Genomic DNA, 13,220 nt, shown 5'->3' on the forward strand with positions numbered 1-13,220 from the left:
CACAACAGGCCCCACCTGCCTTATCTGCTCCTTCAATTAAGCACCTACACCTGGGTGCCTGCTGTATTGTGGGGGATGTAGTTTGACTGGCGGCCATCTTGTGGTGTGGCAGCCAGTCCTCCAGGAAAATGCCACACCCCAATACAAGCTGGCCCACCGTGATGCCACACATCCTTCTCCCCGAACCTGACGCCCACGGCAGGATAAAACTAGTCCAAAAGGCATCACAGTGGGACAGGTCAACTGCTTCTCCAATGCGCCATCCTGGCCTGTGAATGACAGAGACATTAAACAGATGGTGGTTCAGAACCCATCTACTCACCCTGCTCTTTGCCTCATTTTCACTCTGTTTCTTATTCTTCTGCTTTGGTGCACTGTCCTCTGGGTCATCTGCCCCGACACCGTTGTGGTCTTCCCCCAACTCTTTTTGAGCAGGGTCTGCCTCGGTAGCAGACTGGGCTAGAGCTTCCTTGTTAGCTGGTGTGACTTCTTCTGAGTCAGAGTCCTCTTCACCTGCTTCGCTCTCATCAGGATTATCTTCATCCTCAAGCTTTTCCTTAGCATCTTCATCATCAACCGCTTTATCACCATCACCCACGTCGTCTTCATCACTGTCGTCTTCACCCTCGTCATCACTGACATCATGGTCCTCATAGACATCATCATCTTCATTGACATCTAGGACCACCTGCGCTTTGAACGCCTCTGCTGGACGCTTCCCTGTGGCCGTCAGCTCAGTAAACGCTCCAGCACTCCTCATCTGGGTTAGCCTCTCCTCGGCTCTCGCAAACAACTCACCAGAACGGGCGTTCTTCTTCGCAGCCTCCTGTAGGTCAGCTTCAGTCGGATGGTCCTTCAGCCGCATCTGCAGTAAGGCTCTACTGGTCTCCAGCTGGGCCACCTGGCTCTCAACCAGCATCCTCACCAGTTCCTCCATTTTGTGTTCGGTTCTCCTTTGTGTGAAGTCTGTATTCCTGAATGTATGTCTGTTTGAAAGTTGAGAGAAACCTTCACCGTCTTCTCTGCCACTCGTCCACACTTAAGCCGTGTTGTCCCTGCCCGCATTCTCCACCATGTGTAACAGGTTGCAGGGTGGGCAGTGTAGTTAACTGAGGAATCAGTCGGCAGGCAAGGTCAAAAGACGGTTTTAATTCCGAAAACTCAACGCAAACAGGTACAACTAAGGCATCACTTCAAACACAGGAAAAAGTTGGTTCTTCAAACCTAACTTAAATGTCCAAACACAAAATGTTCTTTATCCCTTTTCCTTCAGGGATTTTAAAGTAACACAAACTCCAATTTACTTCCCTTTGGCGGCCGGTTTTCCAGTAGGCAGTCCGGTTCTTCCAGGCTTGGGCTTAACCTTCTCCCTTCTTGTTGCGCTTTACCAAGCGCTTCGACGCACGCTTCAAACGCACGTCAGGTGCGCTCTGTTCTCTCTGGCTCTTCCTCACACAACAGGCCCCACCTGCCTTATCTGCTCCTTCAATTAAGCACCTACACCTGGGTGCCTGCTGTATTGTGGGGGATGTAGTTTGACTGGCGGCCATCTTGTGGTGTGGCAGCCAGTCCTCCAGGAAAATGCCACACCCCAATACAAGCTGGCCCACCGTGATGCCACAGTACATACATTTATATCTACCCACCTCTACATACACACACATACATATATACATGCATCCTGAATTGAATCGGTGCTCCTTGAAGACAACAAGTCCTTGAAGACAACAAGAGGAAAACAATGTGAAGTTGAGATTTTGCTGTGTTGGCACTGTCTGTGCCTTGTGGGCTTATGTACCTTCAACAGGTGGGGTGTGAATAAACTAGATCCTTAAAATCCATAACTGCTGAGACTGCAGTCTTATTATGAGTGGGGTAGAAACATTGAGTGTGTGCGTGTGTGTGTCAGAGACAGAGAGAGAACAGGATAGCTAGATAGAGAGAGAGAGAGGGAGTTAGAGAGGTGTATGGAGACAGACCCTTTGACTGCAGCTATAAATAACCCTGTCATGGGCCATGGGGTTTAAATATAGCCCCCTGTAAGACAGGAATCTCCTGCTCATCTTAGGCTCATGAATTATCAAGCAGGGTAGCAGGATACAAGTCCACCAAAAGGTTTTGTATCAGGTCATCTGGCCAGCTTTATGACATGCGGACACGCTGGCCTCATGGTTGTGTGTGTTTTGTACCCGTACACATGCTAATGCCTGTGTGTGTGTGTGTGTGTGTGTGTGTGTTTAGCACAGATGGGAGGGGAATCTAAATATGGCAGATAAACAGACATTTTCCATGGATAACTTGAGGAGGTGCTATGCTAGTGAAACTTCACAGGTCCATGTCCTATGACGAAAATATCGTCCCACGTGTGTGCGTATCTCTCTGATCGAACAGAATATTTAGAATTATGTATTTATTATTTATCTTACAAAAAAAAACATATGCACTGTGTCTGTTGAGTAACCATTCCTCTTAATCACATACAGCGTTTTAATACTCTACCCACCTTTACTTGCCATGGCATCTTCCTGTGACAAATAGCAAAGACATGGTATTCTTCTGTCTCCATGGAAACCATGTCCCTGGAAGAGGTGCTGTCAGGATGAGTGCCGTGCTAATATGATGCTGTCGCCGGGCATAAGCTCCACCAGTGGCCTCCACCTAATCTACCAGGCCTCAGCCTAGGACCAATTTTATGTAAGCATGTGATATGGCAATGCATGGGGTCATTAGTGTCCTATCGTACATTAAAGTGCTTTGTTAATGTTGTTGAAGCAGGATATTTTACTGGACACATCTGTAGCATTATATCATATTAGCTGATGACATGTTGAGAGATTACAAATCTCTACACTCAACAGCAATAGCAACTGTAAAATAGAATAATACAGCCCATCAATCAAGTATTACACACATAATTTTTATTAATCACTTCTCAACCAGCACTCAACCAATCTCAGCTGACTTTGGGAACAGTGCTTTCAGCTAAGGAAACTGAGTGATAACTGCTTCTATGCCAAGGGTCCAATTGGTGAAATAGCAGTTTGATTGAGAAGAGCTCAACATGGTATTCAGGGCCAATTCCATGGCCAATCAATTACACCCTTTCCTTCCGTACTCCTGAAACAACGTGTTGATTGGCTGTAATTATATATGACTCAGATCGAGCCACTTTGTTTGTTTCGCATTTTCAGATCTGGGATGGTGCACAAACACCTTTTTGAGTGCGCTTACACACACACACACACACACACACACACACACACACACACACACACACACACACACAACCACCTTTTTGAGCGCGCCTACACACACACACAAGAAAGTGTTAAAAAATGTGTTGAATTTGACAGAAGTCAAATGGCTTTTGGTAAAGGACTGTGCCTCTAAGGTTTTTGTGAAGAGTCTCTGTTCATTGTTGGTCATACACTGGCACTCTCCAGACCGAAGCTGCTGAAGACATTTGAGCATGTCGAACCATGGCCTGCTCACCATTGATCGTGGCAGCAGGAGTTTCAGTGACAGATAATGGGCAGCATAGTGAGTTTGTGTTTGTGTTTGTTTGGCTGAGGTTTTGATGTTCATTGAGGCGGTCAGATGACCTCCTGCTAGGGAAGGTCGTCTGAGGAGCTAACATGGGATCTGATGGAGTTTTTTTTTTTTTTAACACCTTCAGTGTCTGGCTTGGTTCGCAGTGGTGTATAAGAGCCACATCACTCTCTCTCTTACACAACTTTCACACCCTTCACACACACACACTTGCTAGCTGTAAGAGGGAATACAGCCTCATATTTCTTTATCAATATGCTTATGCGCATTTACACAAACCTCAGTGTAAACACCTGAGAGGACAACGGGCCTACTGACCAATGAAAAGTTGTGTAGTATTGGAGTTGTCTACACTCATATTCCTGATAATATGAACTCCCCTTTTGACCAGTGCATTGTGGGATGCTAGTGAACTGAACTATTACCTCCTGCAAAGTATACAAGATGAACCAATACAAGATGAACCAACATACCCTTCATATGAACCAACATACCCTTACACATGTACACACTGCCACACTGACACACATACAAGCATACAAGGGAATATAATTTCACATATTTGCCCATATTTTTGCAGTTACTGCTGCTGATGGTCTCTGACTGGCACCATTGCCACATCAGTACAGGTATTTCGTATGCTATCATAACACAATAATGTTTACAGTGCACTGTAGCATATCTGCTTTGCTAATAATTCTCATGAAACAGCCCCACCACCTAGACAGAACAATGCTTTGTGTGTGACCTCCCAGTCCATCTCAGTCTGATGGTGGAGACAGCCATCACTTCTCATTCACTGGCTGCTACAGATCATTCCACATATTTCCCTCTAGCACTGTGCTTTTCTCTAAGCTGCCATGTTTAACCAGTCAAGGGGGGAAAGGATGAGAGATGTTATCTTTGTATGAGAGCAACACTTCATGGTTATAATTATAATAATAATAATAATAGAATTAAAAAGGGAGCAGGAGCGGGAGATGAGAGAGGACAGTGTCTTGTATTGTTCTGAAATTTGCATCAAAACCACAGTGACCTCTGCCCTTTGTGTGTTAAGGGTAATCCGACACTCTGTTCCTGCTTGTCACATTCTCTCCAGTCACTTTGTAGAATATATACTTTGCATAATATTAACGGTCCAGTCTGGGACTGTAATCCAATACACTATTTTGTCAGTGGTGTAATTTCATTTGCTACTTAGCTCAAACAGCAACAACTTTTTGCCAGAATAGCGGACAGCATCCTCAGTTTACCACACACACAAACCAACTAGACACATACTCCACACATACAAACCAACAAGACACACATCTTCCTCCAGATAAAGATTCTGACGATTTCAGCTTTGCTGACATTAACCAGATATTCCACCATTAGAATTCACTTCTTCCCTTCAGACTGCAGGGCATATGCTACATAACTGACAGACAAGGTTGCTCATGGGAAGGTTTCTGATTGGTTAATTAGTTACTGATTATAGAGCTCAGGTGGGAACCGCAGTCAGTCAGTTTGATTTCTCAGACCATCTATACACACATGCTCTCTCTGGCTCTCTCTCTCTCGCACACACGCACACACACACACACAGACACACACACACACACATATGCGCACACACGCACGCAGCTGTTGATAGTTAAATGGAGAGGCAGAAATCGTAACCATTCAAAAAAGTAGCACCATGTTTACAGGTAACAATAATGTTGACAGTCACCTGCTGTGATTGTTTTGGTGATGGTGACAATTATTTAATTGCAACTTGACCCTTTTCTTTACTAGCTACCTGAGGCACAGCAATCTAGTGTAACAACAGGAGGGTGAGAGGTGGTTGGTTTGGGGATGGATGAAGAGACACTATCATTGTCAACATCTGCTGTGTAGCTATGGCAACAGTGTTCAGCCATCCTGATTGGTGGTTGATGGGGCAACTGGGTGACTGGCAGGATAGCCATCTCACGCCACAGGGTTGTTATGGAGAAAATTTGGTGTGTCACGCCACTCATGTTTGCTTCCTCTCTCTTTCTCTCTCTGTCTCAGTCAGTCTATGCTGTTTCCACCGTACAGCATACAAAGCTGCTAGCAGATAGTGTTTGAATATTCTGTGTTCTGTGTGTGTGTGTGTGTGTGTGCGTGCGTGCGTGTGTGCGCGTGTGTGTGTTTGCATATCCATGTGGCAGAATGTCCTTTACCATGTTGGTTTCAAACCGGTTTCATAACACTGCAGTCAAGATTTCCCTTCTCCTGGATTGTAAAATGTTTTGCCTCTGTGCTAATTAAAAGGGAAGAAAATAACTGAGTTGCAAAAATCCTGTTCTACAACTCATGTTTAAGCTGCACCTTTAACCTTTGTGAAGACACTGCTCTGCTTGACTAAGCAGACATCTGATGATCTCCTCCCTTCACCAATCCCACAGCAGGGTGGATGAGGCAGCATCACATCACTGGTGTAATCCACAGTGCAGCTAACAATGCACACACAAACGCAACAGACAAGCACACAGACACAACAGACAAGCACACATACACAATAGACAAGCACACAGACACAACAGACAAGCACACAGACACAACAGACAAGCACACAGACACAACAGACAAGCACACATACACAATAGACAAGCACACAGACACAACAGCCAAGCACACAGACACAACAGACAAGCACACAGACACAACAGACAAGCACACAGACACAACAGACAAGCACACATACACAATAGACAAGCACACAGACACAACAGACAAGCACACAGACACAACAGACAAGCACACAAACACAACAAGAACACAGACAAGCACGGGCAAGCAAGCACACAGACAAGCACGGGCAAGCACACAAACACGACAAGCACACAGACACAACAGACAAGCACACAGACACAACAGACAAGCACACAAACAGCTGCCATGACACTGTAATACCCAGCAATGCTAAAATACTTTAAATGTAAATACTTTGAAACCATGGCAGGTGCAACATGACATGACTGTTTATTATAATACATTACAATATACATAACATTCCATCACTAACAGTTATGCTCCTCTCTGTTCACGCTCACTGATCCATGAAATTTGATTGTCTTACAGTACTTGTTTTCCCTGTGTCCCCCTGCCAGTCTGTCTTCTCTGTCCCCCTGCCTCTCGGTCCTGTCTGTCTATTGAGAAACCGACAGTGTGGGTACAGTTATATGAAGTTAAATACCTGTTCAGGGTATATAACTCAACTCAAAACAATACGCAGTTTTTCTCTATTGAGAAGGGTATATATTAATCTTGGTGACGCAAACAGACTGAGTTTCAGTTCATTTGACCTAATTTCCACATGGCCATATCGGTAAGAGAGTTCAGGTGGTAATTATCTTCATACCAAAGAAATGACTGTAAGGTCTTGGTCCTGATTACTCTGCACTAAAATGTAAAAAGGATGTCAGTTACAAACTGGGAAGGGGACAAGGGTTTTTAGTGATGGGACAAGTTTCATTTACTGTCAGATGACATATACAGCCGCGGAAAAAAATAAGAGACCACTTCAAAATTATCAGTTTCTCTGGTTTTACTATTTATTGGTATGTGTTAAAGTAAAATATACATTTTAGTTTTATTCTATAACCTACTGGCAACATTCCTACCAAATTTCAAATAAAGATATTGTCATTTAGATCATTTATTTGCAGAAAAATGACAATTGGTCAAAATAGCAAAAAAGATGCAGTGTCTTCAGATCTCGAATAATGCAAAGAAAACAAGCTCATATTCATTTTTAAACTACACAATACTAATGCTTTAACTTAGGAAGAGTTCAGAAATCAATATTTGGTGGAATAACCTTGATTTAAAATCACAACTTTCATGTGTCTTGGCATGCTCTCCACCAGTCTTTCACATTGCCGTTGGGTGACTTTATGCTACTCCTGGCGCAAGAATTCAAGCAGCTCGCCTTCTTTTCATGGCTTGTGACCATCCATCTTCCTCTTGATCACATTTCAGAGTTTTTTTTATGGGATTCAGGTCTCGAAATTGGGCTGGCCATGACAGGGTCCTGATCTGGTGATACTCCATCCACACCTTTACTGGCCTGGCTGTGTGGCATGGAGCATTGCCCTGCTGGAAAAAACACTTCTCAGAGTTGGGGAACATTGTCAGAGCAAAAGGAAGCAAGTTTTTCTTCCGGGACAACGTTGTACTTTGCCTGGCTGAGGTTTGTAAAAGACCATAAGGATTGAACCAAAGCCGACTGGAGGGTCTCCTAGTTCGTCTTCTCTTATGAGTCCAATTTCACAGTAGATGCAAGACTCTGTGGCTTGTAGGCCTCTCCAGGTCTCCGTCTAACCATCAGACGACCATGTGTTGGGCAAAGCTGAAAATTGGACTCATCAGAGAAGACGAACTAGGAGACCCTAGTTCCAAAAAAGTCACCCAACGGCAATGTGAAAGACTGGTGGAGAGCATGCCAAGACACATGAAAGTTGTGATTTTAAATCAAGGTTATTCCACCAAATATTGATTTCTGAACTCTTCCTAAGTTAAAGCATTAGTATTGTGTAGTTTAAAAATGAATATGAGCTTGTTTTCTTTGCATTATTCGAGATCTGAAGACACTGCATCTTTTTTGCTATTTTGACCAATTGTCATTTTTCTGCAAATAAATTATCTAAATGACAATATCTTTATTTGAAATTTGGTAGGAATGTTGCCAGTAGGTTATAGAATAAAACTAAAATGTACATTTTACTTTAACACATACCAATAAATAGTAAAACCAGAGAAACTGATAATTTTGAAGTGGTCTCTTAATTTTTTCCGCGGCTGTATATATATATATATATATATACTGTATATATATACAGCCTATATATGTATATATATACACACACACACAATAACAATAATAATTATAATAATAGGCAATGCATAAACTTGGAGAGGACCCAAACACAAAAGCAAGCCCCTCAGCATTTTTCCACAGCCTGAGCAGAGGCAGCTCCTCACAGCAGGCAGGAAGAGGAGGTGGCTCTGTGCCCAGGGCTCAAGTGATGTATGCTGGGCCCTCACAGTTTTACCAGCCTCAGTCTCCTTCCCCACCCTATGGTTGTTGAGGTACGATGGTGTTATTGCTGCATTATTGAGGCCATTATTGAGGCACTCAGGGCTGATAAGTTAATGTAATGTGAGCTCATGGAAAAGGGCCAACTTCAACTGGATGATTCACCAGAGACAATAAACAATGTATCTGTATCTGTAGCACATTTTTAATTGATAATGGAAATTTGGGTGTTTTGGGGATAATGCAAAGTTATGGTATGGTCTAATTCAGAGTTAGAAGCAGAGAGTAAGTTACTTAGCTGAAGTATGTTGAATGCTTGTTGAATCTTTGTTGAATAGCAAACTGAAAGTAATTTTTTCCCCCAACAAATTAAGTTGGTCAGCGACATTATAATGGGAAATATGCATTTACGATGCCGCTCAGGTATCAGTATAAATAGCAGTGTGTATGTGTTACTCATCTAGTAGAGCAAGGTACCAAGAACAGTCACTCATGAGTTTGATTCCCAGGAGGCAAATACTGGTAGAACGTACCCCTGCACTGTAAGCCGCTTTGGACAAAAGCATCTGCTAATTCACTGGGTGAATATGTAACAGCTTCCTGTTTCCCTGGCTGTACATATGCATGCATCCAAGCATGGCTACCCCTACACACATGTTAAGCATCTGGTTTATTAACCCAAAATATACAGTTCTTAGATGTCCTACTGTTACATGGAAACACAGACTCACACTCTCAAACATGTAAGCATATTTAAAAGTGTATACTGCACATGCATTAACCTATTCTGCTCCTTTGATGTTCCCTCTCTCTCTCTCTCCACGTGTCTTTCTCTTGCTGTCCTCTCACATTTGCATATGCACTGCCTCGGAGAAAGAAGCACCCAGCCTGCTGCATTACGTTCCCATGGCTACTGGTGTTCTGCTTGGGTTCAGCTCCTCACTAGCGAGTAGCGACCTGCTATGGCAGCTGTTCACAGGCCTGCTGTTAAAGGAGCTGCAGTCTGTTGCTATACACCCACCTTAATCAGTACCTTCTTGTCTCCTTTTAAACTCTTTACCTTAGAAGGAGCATATGATGTGTGTGTATGTGTGTGTGTGTGTGTGTCTGTGGTCATAATAGATTATCTCACGTTTACGTTACTGTGTTATTATGGAATGTACTGCGCTACAGTTCATGATGGCAAAATGATACAAGACTTCAATCAGTGTCTGTGATTTAATTCCTACCAGTGAAAGCATCTCTTTAACTATTCCTTAAGAGGGATATAAGTAGACAGGACATTCTATATCATGTTAAGAATGTGAACTGTTGAACACTTAGTCTCTGACTTCAAGCTTTGAATCATTCCTTATTGGTAATGTCATCTTTTGTTCTCTTTCCCTCGCAGATCTTGGCCATCATCTCCATTCTTTTCATTGTGCTTTCCACCATCGCCCTGTCTCTCAACACCCTCCCCGAGCTGCAGGAAATGGACGAGTTTGGCCAGGCCACCGACAACCCTCAGCTGGCCCACATAGAAGCCGTGTGCATTGCCTGGTTCACCATGGAGTACCTCCTCCGCTTCCTCTCCTCGCCCACCAAGTGGAAGTTCATCAAGGGCCCGCTGAATGTGATCGACCTGCTGGCCATCCTGCCCTACTACGTCACAATCTTCCTGACCGAGTCCAACAAGAGCGTGCTGCAGTTCCAGAATGTGCGGCGGGTGGTGCAGATCTTCCGCATCATGCGCATCCTGCGGATCCTCAAACTTGCGCGCCACTCCACGGGCCTGCAGTCTCTGGGCTTCACCCTGCGACGGAGCTACAACGAGCTGGGCCTGCTCATCCTCTTCCTCGCCATGGGCATCATGATCTTCTCCAGCCTGGTGTTCTTTGCGGAGAAAGACGAGGATGACACTAAGTTCAAAAGCATTCCGGCATCGTTCTGGTGGGCCACCATCACCATGACAACAGTGGGATACGGGGACATCTACCCAAAGACTCTGCTGGGGAAGATTGTTGGTGGGCTCTGTTGCATTGCAGGGGTTTTGGTGATTGCACTCCCAATCCCTATAATCGTCAACAACTTTTCTGAGTTCTACAAGGAACAGAAGCGTCAGGAGAAGGCCATCAAGCGGCGGGAGGCCCTTGAGAGAGCCAAGAGGAACGGCAGCATCGTGTCAATGAACGTGCGGGAGGCCTTATCACGAGGTGCCGACCTACTGGATGTGGTAGTGATGGAGAGGGGAGGTGGAGGAGGGGGAGACAAGCCCCACGACAACAACCTCTCACCCAGCCGCTGGAAGTGGTCCTCCAAGCAGCCTGCCTTAGACACTGGGTCCAACCGCTCCTACAATATGGATCAGGGTTCCCCCAGCAAGGCCCAAGCTACCAGCCCCGAGCACCTCAGTGCCCAGAACCTGGAGGAGATCTACAACCAGATGGCAAAGACCCAGTCGCAGCCCAACCTCAAAAGCAATGACTGCAAACCAAACGCTGCTCGAGCTCCTGGGCGGAGAGACGAGATGGAACTGGGGGCTCTATCAGGCCCAGAGACAAATAATGCTCTGGGAGGGCGCGACGGGGTGTCCGACATGAAGAGTCTGTCTAGCATTGACAGTTATATCAGTTGTGCCACTGACTTCCAGGAGAACTCCAGAGGCTTCCCTTACAGCCCGGCAGCTGGCCTGGCGCTGCAGGAGAGCCACCGATTCTCCCACAGCCCGGCCAGCAAAAACCTGCCGTACCGGCAAGCCCCTCTGGAGCACCAGCAGGCCCTGCTTACTCCACCATGTTCTGCTGTCAAGCCTCCTGGCCCTGCTGACGGCACCAGACATCATGGGCCCCTTGGAAATCCACTCAAAGCGGGCAATCCCCACAGGGTCAGGTACTACAGTGGGGCCGGAGGTGGAGGAGGAGGAGGAGGAGGAGGAGGAGGAGGGGAGTCCAGTCCTGCCAGTGGGGGAGGTCCTCAGTCAGACAGCTCTGTCCTGTCAGACCGTTCGCTCTTGAGCCCCGAGACGTCTGTCTACACAACAGCAAGTAGTCGCACGCCACCTCCGGAAGGCTCAACTGCCCCGGGCATCTTCACCTTCCACGATGCCTCCATCAACCGGTACATCGATGCTGACACTGATGATGAGGAGCACCGACCCTCCGATCGCCTTTTGGGTGGGGCCAGCGCCAAATCCTGCCACCAGAAGGGGTACTCCACGGGGGGCACCAACCACCTGGAGGCGGCCCAGAGGCTGCTCGGACAGAACTGCTTGCTGCTCCCAGACGGTGGTCGTCAAGGCAACAGTCAGGAGAATCACCTGGGCTCTGACCAGCTACGGAGGCTCAGAGGTGACAGATCGGGACATTCTCAGACCTACAATGCTAACCACTGAGCCTGTGAGGGCCATCAGAACACAGAGAGGGGGAGGGAAGAAGCCACAGCAAAGAGACGTATCGCCAGCAAGAGAAGGACGTGTTTGAGACACGCTTTGCCGTTTACAAATCTCTTCTTCTGGGACCCGGCAAAAAAAATAAAAAAATTGCTGGCGCCGGAAGAAGTTAGGCTGCAATGAGGTGTTGTGTCTCTCTACCAGAACCAGAACCAGCTGGCTGCACCCAGCCCCCTAATCTCACCCCATCCTTGTCACAACCCCCCTTTAACTGCAGGGTATACTAGCCTGCTTCTTACTGAGCCTCACCAACAAGACCCGCTCAGTGATGCTGAGAAGCTGTGGGTGTAGCTCGAGAAGGAGTTGTTTTTTGGTGGATGGAGTGAGGCTTGGACTGTGTTGGGGGGAGGGGAGGGGGCTGGGCGTGGATGAAGGGGGATCTGGCATTCAAGGATGGTTGTGGAGGGGAACATGAAGATGAAGGTGGATCTGTGTGAGACTGGTGAAGCAGGCTTGGATTGGTGGGACTTGCCGCAGGGAGAAGATGAGTGCTGCAGGGTTGGTGTTTACTGTCAGAATATAGGCATGGTGACTGGAGGTGAGAGGGGAGACTGAACCCCTTGGTTTTATCCTCTAGCTAACCACTGTCCAGACCTCTCACACAATCCCTAATCAGGCTTTATACACACAGACACAGACACAGACACAGACACAGACACACACACACACACACACACACACACCTGACTAGCCAATGAGCTGATATGTTTACTCTTGCCCCCATTCCTAACAAATTGTAGGCCTTAATTAAGTACTGTGTCTGAGTGTGTGTTTGTGTCTGTTTGTGAAAGAGAGAGAGTATGTATGTGTGTGTGCCTCTGAAATGTATGTATCTGTATATGTGTGTAAAAGCGTTTACCCCTTAAGGACATGTACACACAGTCATAAATTATTTTTATATGGATTATTTCTGTTCTCGCGTTTGGTCACTTGGTCTCAGATAGCCAGGCGAGCCTGTCACTGTATGGAGTGATTTATTAGAGAAGCCTCAGTATTGATCAGTATCTCTCTGTATTTATTCAGTTGTTTTCATTTTCATAAGATATTTATTTCCAACCTAATGCAACCGAAACTATTACATTTGTCACCCATCTCAATGACTAGGTTCACTTGTGTAAAGTGAGTGTAGAAAGCACGTTAGGCGAGGTCCCTGGCCAGAGTCCTGGCCAAGGTACCAGAGCACTAATAATGAGTCAG

The 13,220-nt window shown here is 45.9% G+C and overlaps 1 protein-coding gene across 1 annotated transcript in view; it reads left to right on the forward strand.

Annotated features, from left to right (window-relative positions):
* kcnb1 (potassium voltage-gated channel, Shab-related subfamily, member 1) overlaps positions 1–11,966 on the forward strand; it is a gene marked incomplete at both ends in the record, with an annotated part of 28,645 nt that extends 16,679 nt beyond the window's left edge. Inside the window, one exon of the mRNA XM_080846825.1 lies at positions 9,987–11,966. Coding sequence (XP_080702951.1) covers positions 9,987–11,966 — 1,980 coding nt within the window. The remainder of the gene's footprint in view (positions 1–9,986) is intronic.
* Positions 11,967–13,220: the final 1,254 nt, after the last annotated feature.

The sequence above is a fragment of the Sprattus sprattus genome (genome assembly GCF_963457725.1).
Source record: "Sprattus sprattus genome assembly, chromosome: 10".
Lineage (NCBI taxonomy): Eukaryota > Metazoa > Chordata > Actinopteri > Clupeiformes > Clupeidae > Sprattus > Sprattus sprattus.